We start from the raw sequence: 22,357 nt of genomic DNA, 5'->3' as shown, positions 1-22,357 counted from the left end.
TTATTATTATTATTATTATTATTATTATTATTGCAAACTGGAAGTAATAATAACAAATATTCTTTCCATACCTTGTAATGTCCATGTATGCCTTTTTATGGAGAGGGCAGAAGGGAATATTCATTATTTCTTTCCTATCTAATTGTCATAAGGAGGGCACAGGAAGAAAAGCATCCCCATAACCATGTGGTGGTTAGGAAGGAACAGAACCACCAGAGCAGCATGCAAGTGCAGTTTCATGAGAAAACATCACTTTTTCTTCCTGCCAGATGTGGGGAAATGATATCTCTTCTCACTGCATCACTGCAAAACTGCCATCAGACAATGTTATTACATCCCTGTCCTTCTCTGACCATTGCACTTTGACACTGGGGATGTTGTCTTCTGTAGGATCAGAATGAAGCCTGGCAGAACTGTTTTAGGAGAGCATTACAGACTGTCAGCTATATGCAGGATCTCAGCCAAAGTGTATTAAATGTTTATGCAGACACATAATTCATTTGAATATATTCTATAGACCCTTGTTACAGACAGTTTTGAACCTGAAGCAAAAAACAAACAAACTCCAAACCTCTAAAACCATGTACCTGTACAAAAAAAATCATTAGCTCCTCTTTTCTGACTTTGGAATAAAATATTTTAACAGCCTGCAAAGATGGAGAATATAGGAAAGAATGTTCACATGTTGCTGTTTACTTACAACAGAAGCGTGGCAAGGCCACTCCTGATTTAGTTTAGTCATTTTCTCCATTTCCCAGAAAAAATAATCTCTGAGCAATATGTATCTCAGTATATTACAAAATCTAGTCACTGATTTATTTGAGTGTTGAATGCAAATTATTATGTAGTACACTGAGCTGATGGCTAGAGCTTTCAATATTCTTCATGTAAGTTTATGAATAAAATATAATTAAATGTGCAGCATAGATTTTAAACAGTTAGTATAGAATATACCTATTAATAGCTTTCTTAATTGATTTACTTCTTCCAGTTTATCAGTGAAAAGCAACCATAGGAAGATAAAGTGCTGTAGATTTGGCAATACTAGGTATTGGAAATCACTCTCTGGCATTGATCCAATGATAACAAAGCTAAATCCCACTGAAACCAATTATGCAAATTAGTCACTCCCTTTACTTTTAATGGGATTTAGTCATGAGCTGTTAGTGGGACCCAGAACGGTATTGTGTGATGTGCAGCAAAGGAATTCTGATAGTGCAAGTACTTTGAATATTAAATTTTTAATATTTTTTAAACCATGCTGAATCTGAGTTATACAATACTTTGATAAAAAAAAATTAAAGCAAAAGAAGTTAGACATGTTGAAAAGGATGGAATCATTAGAGTTCTCCTTAGTCTCCAAATTAGGCCCAACATTCCTTATAGTATAGTGGTTTAAGTGTTGGACTACAACTCTGGAGACCAGGGGTTGAATCACCACTCACCCGTGGATACCCACTTTGTGACCTTGGGCAAGTCACACTCTTTCAGCATCAGAAGAAGGCAAAGGCAAAGCCCTGCTGAACAAATATTGAGAAGAAAATCTCATGATAGATTCACCTTAGGATCACCATAAATTGGAAGGGACTTGAAGGCACACAACAACAACAATTCCTTACAAGGTAAACCTAGTAAAATGTCACAAGCACCAGTACTGTGCAGAAGTACCTGGTGGAGGCTTTGCTGTTCTATTAATAATTAGCAGCATTGCTTGCTTGTCCAGAAATACAAAATGGTGAAAGGATGGACAGTCTCTAAAGGGTCAGGACTGGACTATCAGTTCCAGAGTGAACGATAAGGCTGTGAGGAGGATTTGTTCTGCAAATATGCAGATAGAGAAACATAGAGCAAGGTGGAGTTATCAGATTGCCCTGATGTGGAGTCATCAGATAACCTTTAACTCTGGTAATAAGAGAGTATGAGCACGTACAGACAGGCCAAAATAAAGCTGCTTTGGGTCACTTTGGATGTATGCTGTTTAAATGCTGCATGAGTCCTAAGAGGCCGGAAGCCATGCCAATGCCACGCTGCAGTCCTAAGGACTAGAGCACAGGTTTGGTGCAGCTTCTGGCCTGTTAAGATGTTGTTGTGTGCCTTCAAGTCCTTTCCAACAGCATACCTCCAAAGTGATCTGAAGCAGCTTTATTTTAGCCTGTCTGTTCAGGCCTATAAGTCCCTAAAAGAGCTACGAGGTCATGTGAAAAGTTCACAATGAAACATTAGATACAGGAAACTTCTCCAAATGAGGCAAAGGAAGCAAGTTTAGAGTTTTATCTTGAGACACAAGACCACCTCCTCCACAAGTGTTTTACATAAGACATCATCATCATTCAGTTCTTAGAGGCCACATATATATAAAGCAGTGTGTAAATCAGGGGTAGGAATCACACAGCCCTCCAGATGTTTTTCAATTGCAGATCAATCTTGCCTGTGCTAGTTTTGGCTGTTGGGAATTGCAGTTCAACAACACCTGGATGGCCATATGATTCCCACCTCTGATGGTATAAATGATGACATTTCCCAAGGCATCTCTCATCTTGAATACAGTGGTACCTCGGGATACGAAATACCCAGGTTACGAAATTTTCGGGATACGAAAAAATCCCATAGGGAATTATTGTTTCGGGTTACGAATGTTTTTTCGGGTTACGAAAAAACTTTTGGTGCTTTTTTCGGCTTTTTCGCACGGAATCGCGGCTTTTCCCCATTAGCGCCTATGGCAATTCGGCTTACGAAGGCTTTTCGGGTTACGAAAGCGGCCGCGTTACGAATTAATTTCGTAACCCGAGGCACCACTGTATAAGACTGATATTAGGTTAGATGCATAATACAGTTGTGTTACTAGGAATTGTGGTTCTCCTAAAAGTTCCCTGGGGGACTAAGGGGACAATAAAGTATATTCCCTAACAAAATATTTCTACATTAGCCTTAGACTCATCTGGGCAGCAGTTGTTTTGCAGATGTGTAAATAATGTCTAACATAATATTAAAATACACTAGAAGGAAGTTTGTGTGCATTTGTTATGTTCCAGGATTTAGACTACTTCAAAAATAGTTAAGAAAAAGAAAACAAGCTTCCAGGAATTTGGAATAATATTGCAAGCAGTTTGTGTTAAGTCTGTAGTTCATGTTTGTGTATTTTACTATCTTTTAGTGGAGATTAGGTTTCCCACAGAAATTGTGGTTATTTTGGTTATTGTCGTTGTATTGTTTCTATCGGTGTCTTGGTATATTCATACAGTACATTCAGTTAAGGGCTAAGAAACTGTTGTAGGTGATCAAGTGTAGAGGTTTGCTTTAAAGGATTATATCAATTTCTCACTAACCGTTTCCTGTTGCTACTGCTGATGCAAGCATGTGTAAAAAGATCTGATTCTCCTGACAAAAGTTGCAGAATTCCAAGGAGGTACACCATCCTGGCCAGACTATTTATCTGTCTATAGCAGGATTGTCTAATCCATCTTTTCTCAACATTTTTACTCTGGAGGAACCCATGAAAAATGTTCAGGTCTCAGGGAACCCTTGCATTAAAAATATATACAACTTTTTTTAAAGGGGTGGGGCGGCTCCAGTCACAATCTCTGCTGCAACCCTAACAGTCTCTCACAGTACCCTTGGTTTCCAGGGAACTCTGATGGAATAACCCTGGTCTAATTGCACTGACAGCAGTCCTTCAGAGTCTCACTCAGAAATTTCTCCTATTATTGCTTCTTATACTTGTTTATACTGGAGACTGTGGGGTTTGAAAAAAAGATTTTTAAAAAAGAATTGGGATCTGAGTGTGTCTCTTGGTAGACACTGGGCCTAAGCAGATGGCACAGAAGGAGCGGACTCTGGCCACTCCAGTACTGATAGTGCCAGGACCCCAGCAACTGGAAGGCCTGCTCCCAAAGTGGGCCATGGCAGTGGTCCCAAATGGGCCACCAGCAGAAATGGATTAGATCCACTCCTTTTGCCGATGGCACACTTTGCCTAATGCCATGCCCCCAAAGCAACCATAAACCACACTATTTGGCCCATCTGTTTGGGGACATTAATGAACTGGTTGGTGGATGCATGTAATGAGATTTTTAAAAATGTAAATAAAGAAAAGAAATAACTCAGCTTGGTTTAAACTGATTAATGTTAATACATATTTGTGTAGTTTTTCTCTTGTTGTTGTAGGCCTTCAAGTCTGACTTATGGTGATCCAAAGATTAATTTATCACAGAGTTGCTTTGGTGATATTTATTCCGAGGAGGTTCGCCATTTTCTTCTTCTGAGACTGAAGGATTGTTACTTGCCCAAGGTCACCCACTGGTTTTCCATGGCCAAACAGGGGTTTCATCACTGGTCTCCTGGAGTCTTAAGGGCTAAACAAACCACCACTTTGGAGTGGTCTACTGCCAACCCTTTCTGTGCCAGATCAGGGCTGCAGCAACTACATATTGCAGCCCCAATCCAGCCTTTCACTGACACTAAATGAAACAGGAAAATGCTTCTCCTTTTTGCACCGGGGAAAAGGTGCTTTTGCTGCTACCGAGGCAGTTTCCAGCTCTCCTTTTTGTGCTACGTCATCTGGACACAGCGCCAAAGGAGCACCATGATTCCGCCCACCATGTGGCCATGTGCGTAGTATGATGGCAGCATCAGGGGAGCATCAGGGTGTGTGTCATGTGGATGCCATGCCCACACTCTGCCTCAAGGCCAGCGTATAATGCCGGTCTGTACAGCCTACTTACAACATGCTGGCTATAGTTTTTATATCGTTATTGAAAAACCCATAAATGAAGGACAAAGGATCAATTTAAACATACAGATATATCACATAAGGGGTTTCTGGACCACGCCATTCCAGTCTGCTCTTGGCAGATGATGTTTTTGAATGTAGTTATTAGATTAAACTCCTAGTGTATCAATAATAGAAGAAAAAGAAATGATATCAAAGCTAGAGCCATTTCTCTGATATAGGTGTGCTAGTCTTTCGCCATTCCCCATCCCCACCCCCAGCTAGTCTTAAGAAACAAGCTGAGTGAATACTGGAAGTACTTAGGTATATTTTGCAAAACGAATCATACTTCAGTTAAACATTGTGTACTTCATCATTTCTTTTTAAAATGATTTACCAAGTTTAGGTAGCTGCCATGATAGTGTTCTAGCTGCAGGGAGACAGAGTTCTGATCTCTCCCTCTATCTTTCCTCTCTTTTTGCAGTGCCAGTTTAGAGCAGCTGGTGTGAAGCTTACATTACTTGTTATCCAAGGACACTATTGCTAAAGACCTACATGCTAAGCCCAGTGAAGGCTATGTAGATATAACAGTCCTCTTTCTCAAACTGAAATACTGTATTTTCTGGCGTATAAGACTACTTTTTAACCCAGGAAAATTTTCTCAAAAGTCGGGGGTCATCTTATACACCGGGTGTCGTCTTATAGGATTGAAACTTCCGAGCCGGACTGGATAATCTGTGGTTGCCACATATGGTGGGGGAGCTCAAAAACGGCTGCAGCCGCATACCCTCCGTATGTGGTGACCGTATAAAAGCAAGCAAGGGTGGCGCTGTACAAGTACGGTAGAAGAGACTGAGAGGCCTGGGCAGGCAGGGATTGCTGACCAATCCAAGCAGGCTTTGTATACAACAAGTTTTCCTGCTAAGTACCTGCATGTCATAAGCATTTGAATTAAAATTACCATATTGAAATCAAATCTGATGTTTTTTTAATTTTTATTTGGTGTGCGTTGGAAGAGGGATAGTCTTATACGGCGAGTATATCCCAAACTCTGTATTTTAACTGGAAAAGTTGGAGGTTGTCTTATATGCCCAGTCATCTTATACGCCAGAAAATACAGTGCTACTATTTCTTCATCTGGTTAAATTGTTTAAAGGCAGACAGAGTGTGAAGACTACTAGGTAACGGGGAAGAATTCAGAATACCCATAATGTACTGAAAATTATGCTGGGGCCTCAATCCAGATATTAGTTTTCTAAGGACCCAGAGACTTTATGAGTTGAGGATATTCATAAATATATTCTTTTAATTCCAGATGCAGTCTGCAGTTGTATATTTCCAGACTCTGGGGCAAAACAGATGGATCCAAAGGAGTGGCTTGCCGCCACCCCTTTGAGCACTGAATCGGGGCTACAGCAACTTCACAGCCCTGGTCCGTCCCCAAAAGAAGTGGCAAAATGCTGCTCTTTTGGGGAGTGGGAAAAGTGTGTCTTTGCCACTGCAGCAGCATTTTTTGGCACTCCTTTTGGTGTGTAGCATCCAAAGGAGTGCCAGGCTGGCAGCACTGTGGCAGCTTAGGAGTGGAGTCAGGGCATGCAGCGTGCAGCCCCATGCCCCCACTCCACTCCAATGCCAGCCCTTTTGGCTGGTCTGTTTAGCCTCTCTGTCTACCACAGGATCTATAAGCATGTACATAGTCAGGATAGAACATAAGATTAGCTATGAAAAGTACTCACTTATTTGTGGATCTTCTGGTATAATAACATACAAGGCAAGTTACAATGCAAAATACTCTCAGATACTAGTCACTAGTTTGTCATGTAAGGTAAGAATTGTTGTGTAATTTAATTATAATATGTTTTTTGAAATCTAGGACAGTAATTCTCCTAAAGACATTTAACTTTTTCTCCCCAGTGTTCTCCCAACTCTTATTATGTCTGGCAAACAATTTGAGTAAATAAGCAACATCAACCAAATATGATTGTTCTGTAGAGTACAAAATGTTCTTATTTCTGCCTGCAGTAGCTAACAAACAATCAGATCTAAGTGCATAGTGTTGCCATTACTTGTTGAAAAAACTGGCAAGATTATCCTTGAATATAAATTTGCATTTTAAAATACATAGTGTTGCATCCTACTATGAAGGCTATATTGTCATTATATTGGAGCAATAACTGGCTATAACAGATAAGTGGTTACTACTTTAACCTAGTACAACAGGGAAATGTAAGCGTGAGACTGTCACATTTCACCTTCACATCACCCTCCATTCAGGCTATATGTTGATTTAAAACTGCTGGAAACCCCATAATAATTAGAAATCAATTCATGTGTGTTCGTGTCATGTGTGGCTAGTTCAGCATCGAATCTGAGGTATACTTCTCCCCTTTAAAATAAATCACCTTTTTCTCTGGATCTTCCTAGAAAATCCGAAGCCCTACAATGTGGTACATTAAGTAGTTGTTGAAAAAGATAAGATCTACAGGGTGATATGCTTGGGCTAGTCAGTGCCAAGAGGAAGAACAAAATGCACCCGAATGTGACTGATCACAAAGTAATTGTTTTTATTTGTACACATAAAAGAGTTTTATATACCAATGTGTTGTTATAATTTCAACACATTACATTTTACAGATAGCTACTGTATGTATTGAAAATTCATTTGTAACTGGATCAGTTGTTGGCATTATTAAATATTGCTAAATAATGAATTAAATTGTTCTTATTTAAATACAATGTTAGGGTTATGAATATGTCTGGTAGCAATTATCACAGCTTATATAACAGGAGTATTTAAAGTGATAGTTGTCATAGCAATTGGTGGTTTGCAGCAGTCTTTTTCGCATTTCAAAATATGGTAACCCTATTTTGCAGTTGGCTTTAGGGTTGGTTTTTTATAACAGTGTGGTTTTCTAAATGTGTTTTTAAAAAATGTTTCTATCTTCCAGCAGGACTGGAAGGTGATAAATAATTTTAAGTAAAATTAAATGCATTTTTGTGCCAAAACCCACCAACACTTTGTAATATGAAGTATTAGATATGAAGAATCATTGGAAAATGTAAAGTATCATGATCTCACCCAGCAAGGGCAAAACATCTGAAGTGTTTTGCCTGCAAAAATCCAAGAAGTGAAGGTTTACCTCCTTTCCCATACTGTATTTTCTAGGGAAATGGCAGTCACATGGTGGGAGGGAAGGTTTGGGACACCATATGGAATCAAGCTGCATTATACAGTTAGCCCTCTGTAACCATGGTTGTTGTTTTTTAATCCATGGATTCAAGTATCCATGGTTTGAAAATGTTCAAAAAAGTATAAATAGCACACCTTGATTTTGCCATTTAATATAAGGAACATCATGTTATGACATTGTATTTAATGGGACTTGAGCATCCTCAGATTTTACTATCCATGGGGGTTCCTGGAACCAAAGTGCAGTGGATACAAGGACCCATTGTATTGTCCTCCTTGCCAAGGATTGTTTCCTTAGGCAGGACTCTCTGAGAAAATGATTTCTCTCAGGGGCTGAATAGACTGGTGTTATTCACTAGCCTCGGGGTGGAATGGGGGTGCGGCATCCACACAATGCATGCCCTGTCACTGCCTTGACACTGTCATCATGCCGTGTGCTCAACTCCATGGCGGGTGGCATTACAGCACTCTTTTGGTGCAGCGTTCAGATGAAGCACACCAAAAGGAATGCTGGAAAGTGCTGGTGTAGTGATAAAGGTGCCCTTTTTCCAGTTTCAAAAGGAGCTGCATTTTTCGTTCTTTTTAGGGCCAGAAAAATGCCAAATCAGGGCTGCGGTGTCTAGTTGCCGTGCCCCCAATCTGGTGAGGAAAGGGGCAGCAGCAAGCTTCTCCAAAGGGGTGGTCTGTTTAGCCCCTCAGCCTTCTGCAGCTGCTAACCTCTTGCCCAGAGTGGGAAAAGTAGCTGGGAGGGAGTGGTCTACTGGAGAACACGCGAGTGATTTTATATTCATATGTGAATGTAATATAAAATCAATATGTGACTATAATGACAGGAGAATTCTTTAAAAATTATACATATGGGCAAAATGTATGTGTTGCAGTGTGTGAATTTAATGAAAGGCAGTGTGTTTAGAACCCCGGGTATTTGATCAGTTTAGCAGTGATGTGCTGTTGGCTGTCGCCCTGGTATTAACCTCTTTTATTTAAATACCCTGTTGCCTCTTATAAGTGATCTATGTTAAGGTGTTCCCCCACATTTAATACTCATTGATGAATGTGTTCTGATTTACAAGCTATTGTCCTTGGCATGAATTCATCTAAAAGGCTATTTCAGTGATGTACTTGCTTATAAAAATAGACTTCCTAAAACAGAGGTTAAAGCTTTTCCCATCATTCTGGCCAACTATGGCCTGAATCCTCTTGTGAATCCTAACTAGAGTAGACCCATTCAATCAATGGAATTTACCCATGTGTCAACTGACCACTCAACAATTGATTCAGTGAGCCTACTTTAGTTGGGGCTAACTAAGAGGATTCAAGCTGTTGTGTGTTAATTCTACAGCTTACATATACTTCTTCCAATATAAGCAAATGGCAAGCCTTCAAAGATCAACTTTGCATACATCAGTACTGTAATCATTAGCTACTGTATCATTTAATGCTCTTCCTGTATAACCTGAATAGAAAATCAATGCACATAAGCTATCTGGGCCATTGTGTTTACCATTGTGGATATTTGGCAGGTGGGAGGAAACACCATCCCTACACCACAGAGCTGTAAAATCCAGTTTTCTCTGATGGGTTTAGCAGTTGTGAGACTGCCAGTCAGCTAACGTTTTACAAGAGTTATTGTCATTGTGATTTTCAGATGAGTCATCTGGTATATTGCCCCCAAAGGCACCTCATTATGATTCAGTGTGCAGCAGCATATAAGATTACTAAGGCTTTTGGGGGGGCTCTATAGATCAGAGTGGGGGCTGCAGTTGCTCAACATCCTGAAGTCGAGGCATTGTGCTTAATTGACACCTTTGATGTAGCCCCTAAGACAGCACCTGCACCTCCCACTGCTGCTCGGAAGACGTCAGCCTTTACGCAGAAAAGGCTTCGGCTTATGAATCCTGCATCTCATTCAGCTCTCTCTGTGAGCAGCTTTAGCTATCCTTAACTAATCCCAGCGCTTCCCATTTCTGCTAGTGCCTGGCTATAGTACAAAGGCAAGCATTTTCCTGCTTGGCATTATCACATTAAAAACTAAGTGTGTGTCCATGTTAGAACTCATAGAAGGTAAGTTAAATGCCTTATTGCTATCCTGACCTGTAAATATTAATTTAAGACAAAGAATTTGGATGTCTGGTAGTGGCTGCTTTTTCCCCACGTTGCTGATGAATATAGATTGTAACCTAGCAGTTGTGTGTCTGAGGAGACATTTTATTTAATAGCATTTCTCTTGCTTTCAGTCTCTTGATCTCTGTCATTCTTTCTCTTTCTGCTTTTCAGTATGTTATTAGTATCCTGTGCTCAGTTGTTCCGTTCTTTGCCTTCTATAGATTTTACAGCATATTTTATGGAAATGAAAAGGATGCTTGTAAAACGTGTATCAACAGTTTAAAAGAGCCATCCATATTTTAGGAGAGTCAGGCAGTGATATTAGAAATGGCAGAGTCCATAAGAGTTAGTACTGAGTTAATGCTTGGGTCAAAGGTGCCATGTAGAAATCTTTGCAACTAAGTAACACTGATATCGACACTATCTCTTTATAATGTCCCTATTTTATAATAGCACAGATTTTAAATTGCTAATGAATAACATGATGAGACATCCCCCTAACCACCCCACAAAAAGGGATTTTATGCAGAGAGCAACTATTAAGGTGAGGAGGACCATACGGTTCTACATTTTCTTGCATTCGAAAAGACTCTACAGTTGAAGGCAATAATTTTAATTCCATGAGCGTTGTGTCCACACAGTGAATACAAATTAGTTGATCACTTGTTTAAGCATAGTGTAAGTCACTATTGAGACATTCATGCTGTAAAGCTGAATTACTTGCAAGCTACCTTATTGAAGAGTTATTATGAAGGGGAAGAGCATATATAGAAGAAATAAAATGGTAAAATTGCATTTTATTTTAGAGGGAGAGAGAGGAGAGAGTGTGAGAGAGTTGTTCATATTGCAGTGCTACACACATCTAATGCTATTCTTGTTTATTTTTGTATCTGCCTTTCTAGTCAATGGAACTCCTGGTAGCCAGCTTTCTACTCCCCGCTCTGGGAAGTCTCCAAGCCCTTCTCCCACCAGTCCAGGAAGCCTGCGGAAGCAGAGGGTAAGAAAACTTGAGGTTTAAGAGTGGCCAAGTAGCTTTATCTAATACAGTGGTGTCCAGTCCCTCTACTTAGGGAACACTTTACCACTGATCAGCTGACATCTCCTTGCAGTATGGAATTTCCTCACTGTGCTGTGTAAGATATCTGATTGGCTTTGCTTGATCTCCTTATTTGCCTAGTTTCCATTCTCCCCTATTTCCACACTCTGTGAGTATCTCCACAATTGGTGTGTTCACACACTAGTGTGGTTTCTTCAGCCTTCCTTTTGTACATATTTTTTCCTGCACTGGTAGACAAAAGTAATTTTGTGGACTGAAATATTGGATGTAGTATTTTTCAACATGTTATCATGTATATCCATGCATGTCCTTCTGCTAAAAACCAGAATTCAGTACTTCCATGTATTCTGCTGTTTCCATGTCCTCAGCTGTTTCTTGCCAGTACAAGAAAAAATATTGTAAATTAATGGAAGGAACTGCAAGCTATGACAACAGTAGGATATGCATGTGAAGGCCTTTCCAAAGTGCAGAAATAAGGTGCAGATACCCGCAGCATAACCAGAACTTTGCAGTTTGAAACTCTGCTAAATTTGAAGAAATTATATTCTGTTTACATCCCAGGAACCCTAGTGGCTCAACCATAGAACCCTGGTATGCTGAGGGAAAAGTATTTTTATGTAACATACTCATGGGCAGTGCAATCCTAACAATAGAAGATGTTCTGAATGTGAGAAGAAGGGAAAAGAATGGACAAAATTCTCTTCTGCCAGCTAAAATGGGCTTCTGCCAGTTGAACAACCGTTAAGTGAGCCTAACCACCTTCTTCTATCTGATCTCAGAGAGCAGCCAACAGAGGAATATGCTGCCACAACTGGTCTGCTGGCTGAGATAAGCAGGCAGAAGGGCAAAAAGAGAGAGAGAGAGAGAGAGAGAGAGAGAGAAAGGTTACAGCAAAAGAGGAACTAGATTATGCCAGTTCCAAATGTCTCCCAGTCCAGGGATGCAGCAATTGCATTGGTAAAAAGTTAGGCCAGGCCCAAAGTAGTCCTAAATAATTCCCAATATCCCTAGGCTAGGAGAATTCAACTGTTGGATTCAACACAATTTCAGCTGGCCTAGTATTGGATCACCTGGCTTTCAGCCATGTTTATGAGTTAAGATTGTGCTCTAAATTTGCTGGCTTCTCATTACATGTGTAGAAGGGCCAAATGAACTGATTTCCCCCGCCTTCATGCAGCGGAGTCTATGGGATTGGTGTCACCCAGTGGGTGGGGGCAGCTGGGTAAGTGAGGGAGGAGAGGGGAGGGAGGCATGCCCCCTTTGCCTGCGTGTGGCTTCCTTATGAAGAGGGAGCTGCACAGAGGCGAAACCAGGAGGGCCAGCTTCACCCCGTCCGTTTGTCTCTGCACAGCCCCCTCCTCAAAAGACCGCCTCATGAAGATGAAGCCAGTAGGGCTGTGCTCGCCCCTCCTTTGTCTCTACGTGGTTTCCTTGTGAGGAGGGAGCTTCATGAAGGTGAAGCCAAGAGAACTGGGCTTGCCCCTCCCTCACTTCTGTGTGGTTTCCTTATGAGGAGGGAGCCACAGAGAGGCAAAGCCAAGAGGGCCAGACTTACCCCTCCTTCACCTCTGTGCAGTTTCCTCATAAGAAGCGAGCCACACAGAGGTGAAGTTAGGAGGGGCATGCTCTCCCTGTCTTCTCTTCTGCTACCTTGGCTTCCTCTTCAGTGAGACAGACAAGGCAGCAAAGAAGAAGCAATGGGCACCAACGTCAGCACCACTGTCTGCAGCAGGAGTAGATCCCTACCAGATGTCACACATACACCTTTTTGGGGTGTCACCCAATGCAGCCCAGACTCCCTGCACCCCCCTAATGATTCCACTGCCCTCATGTTGCCTTGTCCAGACACAGAGTCAAAGACTCAATTTGGTTGTGGACTGTCTTCAGGTGGGAAGGGCAGTTCCACATTTAATCCAGACTATCCCTGCATTCAAGCAATTTTTAAAAACTCATCATTTGCTCTGGAGTGACACCAGGTGGCTGTTTACACAGTGTCCCACTGTGCCATCTGCTGCTCTGAGGTCATAAGGAGGTGCCCAGCCACTCATTTTTGATCTCAGAGGGAATGACTTGAGCCACCAGCAGCAGCAAGTGGCACAGCAGGACACATGTATAGACAACCACCTTGTGTCACTCCAGAATGCACAGGTAAAAGGGGAATTTGCTGGTTCAGGGCTAGAATACTCTGCGCTGCTTCTGGAGTATTCTGGCTAGTGTAGTCCCACCCACAGGTGATCTGTCTAAACAGAGTTCAGTCTGGGAGACACCCAACTGGATATACACAACAGTTCCTTAAGGATATTTTCCAGATAATGAAGGATTGACTGTTTTACAGGGAGCTGTGGCCCCAGTCCTGTTTTTTGCCGGCCCAAAAAGAAAAAGCAAATTGCCACACCCCTTTGAGCTGGCAAAAAGTCTGGTTTTCCCATGCTGTCATGGATTTACAGTGCTCCTGCAGCATGTAAACACTGTGCCACCAGTGCACCATGAAGCCAGTCCACGTGTGGAGTGGGCAGGTGGCATGACTCCAGCTTTCAGCAGCTTCAGAGCATGCAGCATCAAAACACTGTGCTCTGAAGCCACCCGAAAGCTGGCACAAAGGGGCAGTTTGTTTCGCCCCATGGTTTCACTGGACAACCCAGTGAAAATTCCATTCAAAAGGGCTTATTGTTGTAAGGAAGCTGTTCTATAAACTCAACAACAACCAGAAAAGTTCCACTTTTTTGGCATTCTTAAAATATATTTCTCTAAAGTTATTTTTCCTTAAATGACAGTATATGTTTAAATATTTTATTGAAAAATATTTCACTGCTGGAAATAAATTTTAGACTTCCAGTGCCCTTTGTACCATTTCTTACATGTTAAATTAACTAAGAATATTGGATATAATTTTCTAAATCCCATCTCATGTATTCTAAGATACAAAAGGAGGGGAGGTCTTTTTTCAAAGCTAGGTGCAATAAATGTCACATAAGAATGGCTCAGCACTGTGGGGGAAGAATTAACTATAAAGACATCAGTACATTATATTAGACCAGAGAAGTATCTGTGTGGTCTCCTTTGTATTATTATTTGTGGGGGGGGAAGCAACAATACAATATGCATAAGCCTGTCATAAATTCAAAACAATGGTACTAGCTGTTTTGGTCCTACTAATTGTTATAGGTACCTATCTCAACAGTTTTATATGTGAGACACATACAAGTAATGCATTTGAAGAGACATCTGCATTACTTCTGAACTCTGTTTTCCGATAAAGTCATCCTTAATGCAGCACAATCATGTCTTTTATTTCTGTTTACTAATATGGTTTAGTCCATCATTTGACTGAACTAATTTAGATCCATCTTTTGGCTGAACTAATCCAAGGCATGCTGTGATATAGTTATCTTGCTGAAGCTTCAGAAGTGGTTTTGATTTAGTGTCTGAATGAACAACTAGTCAGTGATGTGAAATAAATGGAATAAATTGCTTAGCTTACCTATCAGTTATAGGAGAATGGTATACATGTGAATCCATGTTGCTATGAGAATTTCTGTACAGAAACTTCACCAGATCCAACACCAAGATTAGCACCACTGTGTATCTGTCAAGGCCTGTTCTCCAGTAGAGGGGCTGTTTCCTGTCCTTGGTCCTGCTCTTGCTCCTTGTGTTTGCAAATCGTTCACCTATCAACTCTCAGAGTGAAGTACGAGAAGAAAGGAAGAACAACAGTAGCACTTACCTTGTTCTTCTGCCTCTGGGAGAAGCAAGTAAATGTCACAAGGAGCAACAGATAATGCCCACATGAGTAAGATGACCAACCAAGAATATCTTATCCAATGATTACACACACACACACACACACTCTCTCTCAAATAAATAAATAAATAAATAAATAAATAAATACCGGGACCAGAATTCAAGAATAAGATAAATCCAAGAAAGTTAGTGTCTTTTTTGCCAGTTAAAATATTACACCTCTGTGCAGAGGTTACTGAAAAATCTCCTGCTTGTAGTTTACTGCAAACCACAATCAGGACCTTCTTATTCTTTCCCTTCACACTCCAAGAAGTGAGAAGTGCTCTTAGGCCCCACTAAACTACAAACTCCAGAATGCCATAGGAGGCAGCTTTAGCAGTAAAAGTGGAATAATAGTGCTATGAGTGCAGTATGTTATTGTCCTAAGAAAATGGTCAAATATGAAATAGGAACAGAACAATTTGTAAAAGAGAGAAGATAAAAACTTTCAGTAGGTTCAGAACCTGAAAGGCTAGCATAAAGAGACCACAAGATCACTAGTTTATCCTTTCTGTTGTGGTTTTAAACATTTATTGTCACCCAGAAGTCTGTTGATGGATATGATGTGGATGTAATGTGGAAGATTGATTTTAATGTTACGAGTGTCAGCCTCAGGATTCTTCAGCCCTCCATTATTATTATTATTATTATTATTATTATTATTATTATTATGCTTTATTTATATAGCGCTGTAGATTTGCATTGAAATTACTTATTGTTTGGTATTATGTGTCAATCTCAACAGTGTGGTTAATATTAACTGTGGCTTAGGGTAGTTTTCCATAACCTGGAACCCATCAAATGCTTTGCACTAAAGCCCATCATTCTTGAACTTTGGACTATTCTGTCTGGAATTGATGGGAGTGAACAGTAGATTTGGGGAAGGAAGCATATGAGTAAAAAGCCAACTATAGAAACCATGCTTTGGAACTGAACCTTCTTCTTAAAACACATTAAGTCTTATCAAAGTTTGCCCAAGTCTCAAGATAATATTCAATTGCAATTAAAACAATAAATGAAAGATTCTAATCTACATTTTGCTGCATCAGAGGAAGAGGGGAGAGTTGATTCACATAACCCTAACCATAGTTTAGCAGTCCATCTGTAACAACCCAGCAGGATTGGCATGTCAGGAATACCAGAACATCAGCTCAGACAACCTAAATTTGCTGACTCCTTTCTCCTGGTTTCCTGACATCTACTCAATTTAACTCACAGTTCATCCTACACTGGACTTCTAAGATTCTAAGAACCAAGACTAAGGTAGAACCTTTTGGCCTTGATCTGGGGAAAGAATAATGTGGCCCTCTAGATATTGTTGGATTGCAAGTCTCATCAGCCATTGCATCATAGCCAATGGTGAAGAGTGCTGGGAGTTGCAGTCCCACAACACCTGTACAGCTGCATGATTTCTAGCTTTGGTCTAGATCCCTAGTCTTTATACAGTAGCCAGGACTGGACTTGATATTAGACAGTTCCCCAAATAAGATGCATTAATCACCTAATTAAAGAGAGAGGTTTATTTACAAGGGATGGGAAAATCCAAATATAGTTTGGGCAACATTATTTATTTATTTGAAGCATTTGATTATTGTCTCTCAGCCTACCAGGGCCCTTGAGGCAATGTACAATAGATTTTTTTTAAAAAAAATATTATAACAGTAAACAAATGGCTAAAACCCATTTTAAAAACAAAACAAAAAAACCCTCCTGTTTAAAAATAATTCTAAAATCACAGGCAAATATGATACATCAGACAAAAATGATAAAGGTATATCAAAGTTAACTATACATACCAAGCTGACCTCACATGATCCAAGACCATAAAAACAGAACATAGTAAGATTTGTAAAGTATGGTATCCTCAAAGGCAAGGAAAGTTGTGAAGCCATAAGCAAGGAGCAAACCTAATTTTTTTACCTCGTATCAACAGAATGGTCTCAGTTAACTAGTCTGAGGGCCTCAAGCCCAGAATCATTTAGCTTTTTAGCAGGCATGCCAGTTCTCATGGATAACAGTTTTAGGGGGAAATGGTCCTTAATAGTTAGTCTCATTATGACCCTTTCAAAGCCAAAACCAAGGGCCTAAATAGACTGGCGATAAACACTGGCATTGGGGCAGAGTGGGGGTGTGGCAACCTCGTGTCCCGACTCCGCCCCCATGCCAGTGTGATGCTACACAACCTTCCGCACAACAGGAGGCATCACTCTGCATCTTTGACGCAGTGTTTATACTCGCTGTGCCAAAGAGCGGTGTAAGAGCTGCGTCGGCACCTAGTGTGCCTTTTCCGCAGCACAAAAAGGAGCTGCTTTTTGCAGCTTCTTTTTGTACTGTGGAACTGCCAGGTTGGGGGCATGGTTGTAGTTACTATGTCCCCAACCCAGTGCTTCCAGGTGCAGCACAGAGCCGCCTATTAGGGGAGGTCTATTCAGCCTCCAAGTCTTGCAAATTCAATCAATAATTAAGTCTAAATTCCCAAACTGGCTAGCAATGAGAAACTGCTAACTAGCCTCAAAAAAACATGTTTTCATGTTAGCCAGTTTTCTGGGTGAAGCTGTAGTCTTACAAATTGAATATCTGGGATTAGAGATTGTGCATTTCAGTCACAAACTGACTTCAGTGTAACCTCCTAAACTCTAGTTATTTTTAAAAGTGTCTATTGAACATTTTCATCATTATAGGTTGAATGCATAACTAGCACAGTGTTCTTTTTTGTGTCTGCCTCTTCAGTATTTTTCTATAACTGTTATAGTGATGCCTTTAGAGAAGGTCAAAAGTGTTGTCATTGTAAAATTAAAGAAGAGAAGTTAATTGAGGCATTATGAACAGAAAAGGAGGAATTAGTAGGCTACCCCTCAGGTACTGTTATCTCCGCTCCCTACAGCATATTGGGGCAGTTCGCACATGGTGAGTTTCCACCCACTTTTCTGCTGTAGTTGTATACACAGGCTACAGTCTGCATAGACAAAGATTGATGTTTCAGTGGAAAAAGCAGGAGTTGGGGGGGCATTATAAAAGCAGCAATGGCTACAGCTGACTTTTTGTACCTTTTGCATGCACCTGCTCTTATACACAATGTATGGGACTGCTTGAAGAGGCTGAGTGAGGTTGTTTCTATTGTCAAGCTATCCTTTCCCAATAACATCCAGAATCCACAAAACGGTGATACCTTTTTTGGGCCTACCAAAAAACCCAAAATACATGTTACATGCTTTTGAAGCTCCACTGCCTTCTTCATTAGGCAAAGGTGTCAAAAACTATACAGGAGAAAGAAAAAATATAATAATGTTAATCACAGGCTACATTTTGTCAAGATGTTGTCGCTGTTGTCAAGTTGACTTTAAGGTATAGCTGAGAAAATTCTCAGAGTGTGAAGATCACAAAGAGAAACTCTTTTCCAGGAATGCCTATGGCAAGGATGGAGAATGTCAACCCAGAGACCAAGGCCAAGCTTTCCAGGGCCATGTTTAAGGACAGAAGCAGCGGGACTAAAATACCAAGTTACTGGCAGTTAACTGCCAGCAGCCAAGGTTTAGTTACTGGCTGTTCAAAAGTATTTTGGAGTTTTAGAACACCAAAGCAAACACTTCACAAAAGCTAGGAAACTACCAAACCATAGCATCATGTGAAAGGGTATTAAATATCTAGTGAAGCCCAGTGAGCCTGATCAGGAACTCCATAGGGCTGGATTTTACCCCCATACCATTTCCCACTCTTGCCTCTCTCTTCAACTTTCTGACATGGCCTCTCCCTTTCACTTTCTATCACTCTTCAAAACCCAGATTTCCCAATAAACCTTTGTCATAAGCCCTTAGTTCTCATTACCTGCTGCAAGTAAACCTAAGTACGTGCAAGGAGGGCGACTAAAATGGTGAAGGGTCTGGAAACCATGCCCTATGAGGAACGACTTAGGGAGCTGGGGATGTTAAGAGGTGATATGATAGCCATTTAAATATTTGAAGGGATGTCATATTGAGGAGGGAGCAAGCTTGTTTTCTGCTGCTCCAGAGACTATAACATGGAACAATGGATGCAAGCTACTGGAAAAGATATTCCATCTCAACATTAGGAGGAACTTCCTGACAGTAAGGGCTGTTCAACAGTGGAACACACTTCCTTGGAGTGTGGTGGAGTTTCCCTCCAGACGCTGGATGGACATCTGTTGGGTGTGATTTGATTGAGAGTTCCTGCATGGCAGGAGGTTAAACTGGATGGCCCTGGTGGCCTCTTCCAACTCTATGATTCTATGAACTGAGCTTAACATAATTTTTTCACTTTTTAAAAAACCTTTCTTCCTTCTTTGTACAGTGCCCATATTTTGTCAAAGTTTGGATTGTAAACTGCTATATGAACTTTAATACAGAGATGGAGAGCATTTAGCTGTTTAGATTTTGTTTGTCTGCAGTTCCCACAATTCCTGATCAAAGGCAAAGAAAGGGGAAGCATTTCAGCTACTCTGACATCATGAGAGTAATGTAAGCACCTACTCTTCACTGGTGCATTGGACTTGTTTAGAGAATTAGAGGCTGTGCAGACCACCCCTAAAGGGCAGCCTGCAGGTGCTTCCATTTTCGCCAGATCGGGGTTGCAGCAACTGCACACTGCGGCCCCAATCTGGCCTTCCAGGGCACAAAAAGAAGCCACAAAGCAGAAAGGATGCAATAGCCACAACGGCTTGGCTTTATGGCATTCCTTCTGTGCTGTATCGTGCAGACACAGCATCAGAGGAGTGCCATGATGTTGTGTGCAGTGCAGTGCATCATGTCACACTGCCCTCGGGGTGGAGCTGGGGCATGAGTCCTGTAGACGCTATGCCCCGAGTCCACCCCCAACCCAGCCTTTAAGGCTGGTGTGTACAGGGGGTTAGTGTCTTTAGCCAGCTTCAAATGGTGCTTGGTAAAGCGATTTTTTGGTCCATAACTCCAGCCAGAATGGCTTTTAACTACCCTGGGGTATTCTGGGAATTATAGTACCTAAAGTAGCTTTACTAAGCTCTGGCTTCAGAAAGTTTCTTTTGTTTAGCTCAGATGTCCATATCTAAGAAGGTCCTGAGTAGAAAGCAATGCGTTGCCATTACTGTTATGCTGCCTTATTATCATCATCGTTTACATTCTACTTTAAAGCTTAGTTACATAAAATGTTAAGTTCATTTATATTGTTGTGTAAATAAACACAGCATCTTCCTTATAAGCTGTCTCTCACATTAGTTTGTGTTGCAGAAGTTGAAGAGCTTTAAATGTTGGGAAGTATATGGCTATCAACTGTGCTGTTCTGAGCACTCACCACTTTCTGAAGTAAACCTGAGGTTTCTAACATGTGACAATGACAAGAGAAATGTAGTACTGCTTTGAAGAGCAATTACTGGTAGGGAGCAAGGTGGGTTTGAGCAAATATCAGTCTAGAAGAAGGAAGATTGAATGTGGGACTCATGAAGTCCCATGTCCTCAGCCAAGCAGGAAACAAATTCTGAGGAAATACTCAGAGATTTCTAAGAGAAAGGTTCAGTTATTGTCTTCTCTACCATTTGATGATCCCAGGAACAATCAATCTAAATAAGCTTTAGTGAGGAATGGCAGCAAATTTTGCTCCAGTGTTCATCTGGGGCCCTTTCACACACAATTACAGTCTGGAATTAGGAGCACATGATTGCTGTGAAACTGGGAAAACTGCAAAAAAATACAAGCCCCCCAAACAATCTCTAAAACACACAAAAAGTCCACTCAGATTCAATCCCCCATGGATGCCTTCAAGGCAGTAGGGTTACTTCATAAGGCAGAAGCAGGTGGCTGGCAGGGCTTTCCACCACTTCGTCTGCTGCCCTACACATTTTTAATAGGAATTTAACAAGCCTTCCCACATGTTAACACTATCAGTCTAGCAACATTTGCAATCCCTATTTGCAAATGGAGGTGGCAACAAATAATCTGAATAATCAAAGCTGTAAAGGTTAAACCTACAAATGTGGTGGCCCGGCTATATAGTACTGTGATTCAACTTTACCTACCATGACTGCATCCTTTGGCATACTGAGATCTGTGGTCTGGTGAAGAACTAGAGCTCTGTACTATCTTACTAAATAATCTTACCTAAACTGCAAATCCTAGGATTCCCTAGGATAGAACCATGGTAGTTAAAGTAGAATCAGAGAGATGTGATTGTATAGTCTGAAAGTCCAGCAGTGGATTTAGACCTTTTCCTAACCCTACTCCCTGCTGCCATAATATGCACATATGCCTCCAATTGTTCTGAAGCCCCACAATTTGTATGGCATGGACTATTTCACTGCTGGCAAAAAGAGATTTTTGCAAAAGTCTGTGTCTGTTGTATTTTAAATATTACATTGTATTCTCAGTTTGATAAGCCACACAGAGAAGGGGAAGGTTTATGTTTATTCAGCCCTCCTTCATCATCCTGCCAATGCCAATACTGCTTTAAAACAAACCCTTCCAGCTTCACAGCTGACAAGGAAGAAAAGGGAGCTGGCCAAACATAAAAAAACTTTGTAATAAGGAACTTCTTTTTCAGAGACTTTGGCCTCAAACCGATGGGCCAAAAGTGCCACCATTGAGCCACATTAGTGGTGTGGCATTTAAATGCTACATATCCCAAATGCAGCCAGAAGCTGCACCTCAGCCATCCCAACCTAGACAAGCCGGGCCAAAAAGGAGCAGGAAAAAAACCACTCCATTTGGGCAGCCAGTTGAAGACTGCAGCAACGGCCTAAATCAGGGCCAGGCATGTGCGGTCACTGTGGTCCCACAGCAATTGGGGCAGGAGTGGCCTCTGGCCCATCTGCTTGAGGCCTTTGTTAAACAGAGATATGCTTGCATACATATGATTCAGCCTTTTAGCTCCCCTGGTCTTAGAGAGAGTCACTTCCATCCACCATCCTCCTCTCTTTATTAACTTTTTAAATCCTTATGTTAGAATTTTCTTGACCCTAGATTTTAAGAACTAAAATTAGAACGCTGGTGCAGCCTAGAAAATGTAAGAAAGGATCAGAAGAAATAAGCCAGATAAGTACTGGTGTTTCCTTTCATAATATTGATAATCTAATTTCTTTTTATGCTTTAAAGTTGTTGGTGGTGGTGGCTGTTGTTTTAAAAAAATAAAAACAAATATTGTTATCAATTAAAAGTCAGAATCAGTTTTCTTTAATTTCATTGTTGTTGCTGATTGTCATAATTCCATGTGTGTTATGGGCTCCCTGCTGGCCACCCATGATTGGAAACAGGGTCTGGAATTTATTATCATAGTCATGGACACAAAACCTGGAGTGACACATCTGTAACTGATCTATGTTCATGATTCCTACATAGTCACATTTGTAGTACCATTGCCATAATTGTAACTCCCTCCTCAACCCTAATTCACCAGGCATCAGCCACATTAGGAAAAGGAGGTCTGTTTTGTTGCTGACTAGGGTGCAGGTGGAGGATGTTGACACCTCCCTCCCACCAGCGAGTGAGACTGCAACAATCAAAAGCAGGTCTTCATCACAAGCTCACTTGCTGAC

The 22,357-nt window shown here is 41.0% G+C and overlaps 1 protein-coding gene across 1 annotated transcript in view; it reads left to right on the top strand.

Annotated features, from left to right (window-relative positions):
* DCLK1 (doublecortin like kinase 1) overlaps positions 1 to 22,357 on the top strand; it is a 340,507-nt gene that overhangs the window by 250,149 nt on the left and 68,001 nt on the right. The window contains exons 9-10 of the mRNA XM_042457105.1: positions 9,854 to 9,962; positions 10,907 to 11,001. Of these exons, the coding sequence (XP_042313039.1) occupies positions 9,854 to 9,962; positions 10,907 to 11,001 (204 nt within the window). The remainder of the gene's footprint in view (positions 1 to 9,853; positions 9,963 to 10,906; positions 11,002 to 22,357) is intronic.

The sequence above is a fragment of the Sceloporus undulatus genome, chromosome 3 (genome assembly GCF_019175285.1).
Source record: "Sceloporus undulatus isolate JIND9_A2432 ecotype Alabama chromosome 3, SceUnd_v1.1, whole genome shotgun sequence".
Lineage (NCBI taxonomy): Eukaryota > Metazoa > Chordata > Lepidosauria > Squamata > Phrynosomatidae > Sceloporus > Sceloporus undulatus.
Note: the sequence above shows the minus strand (reverse complement) of the source record. Positions and strands in the feature narration are given on the sequence as shown.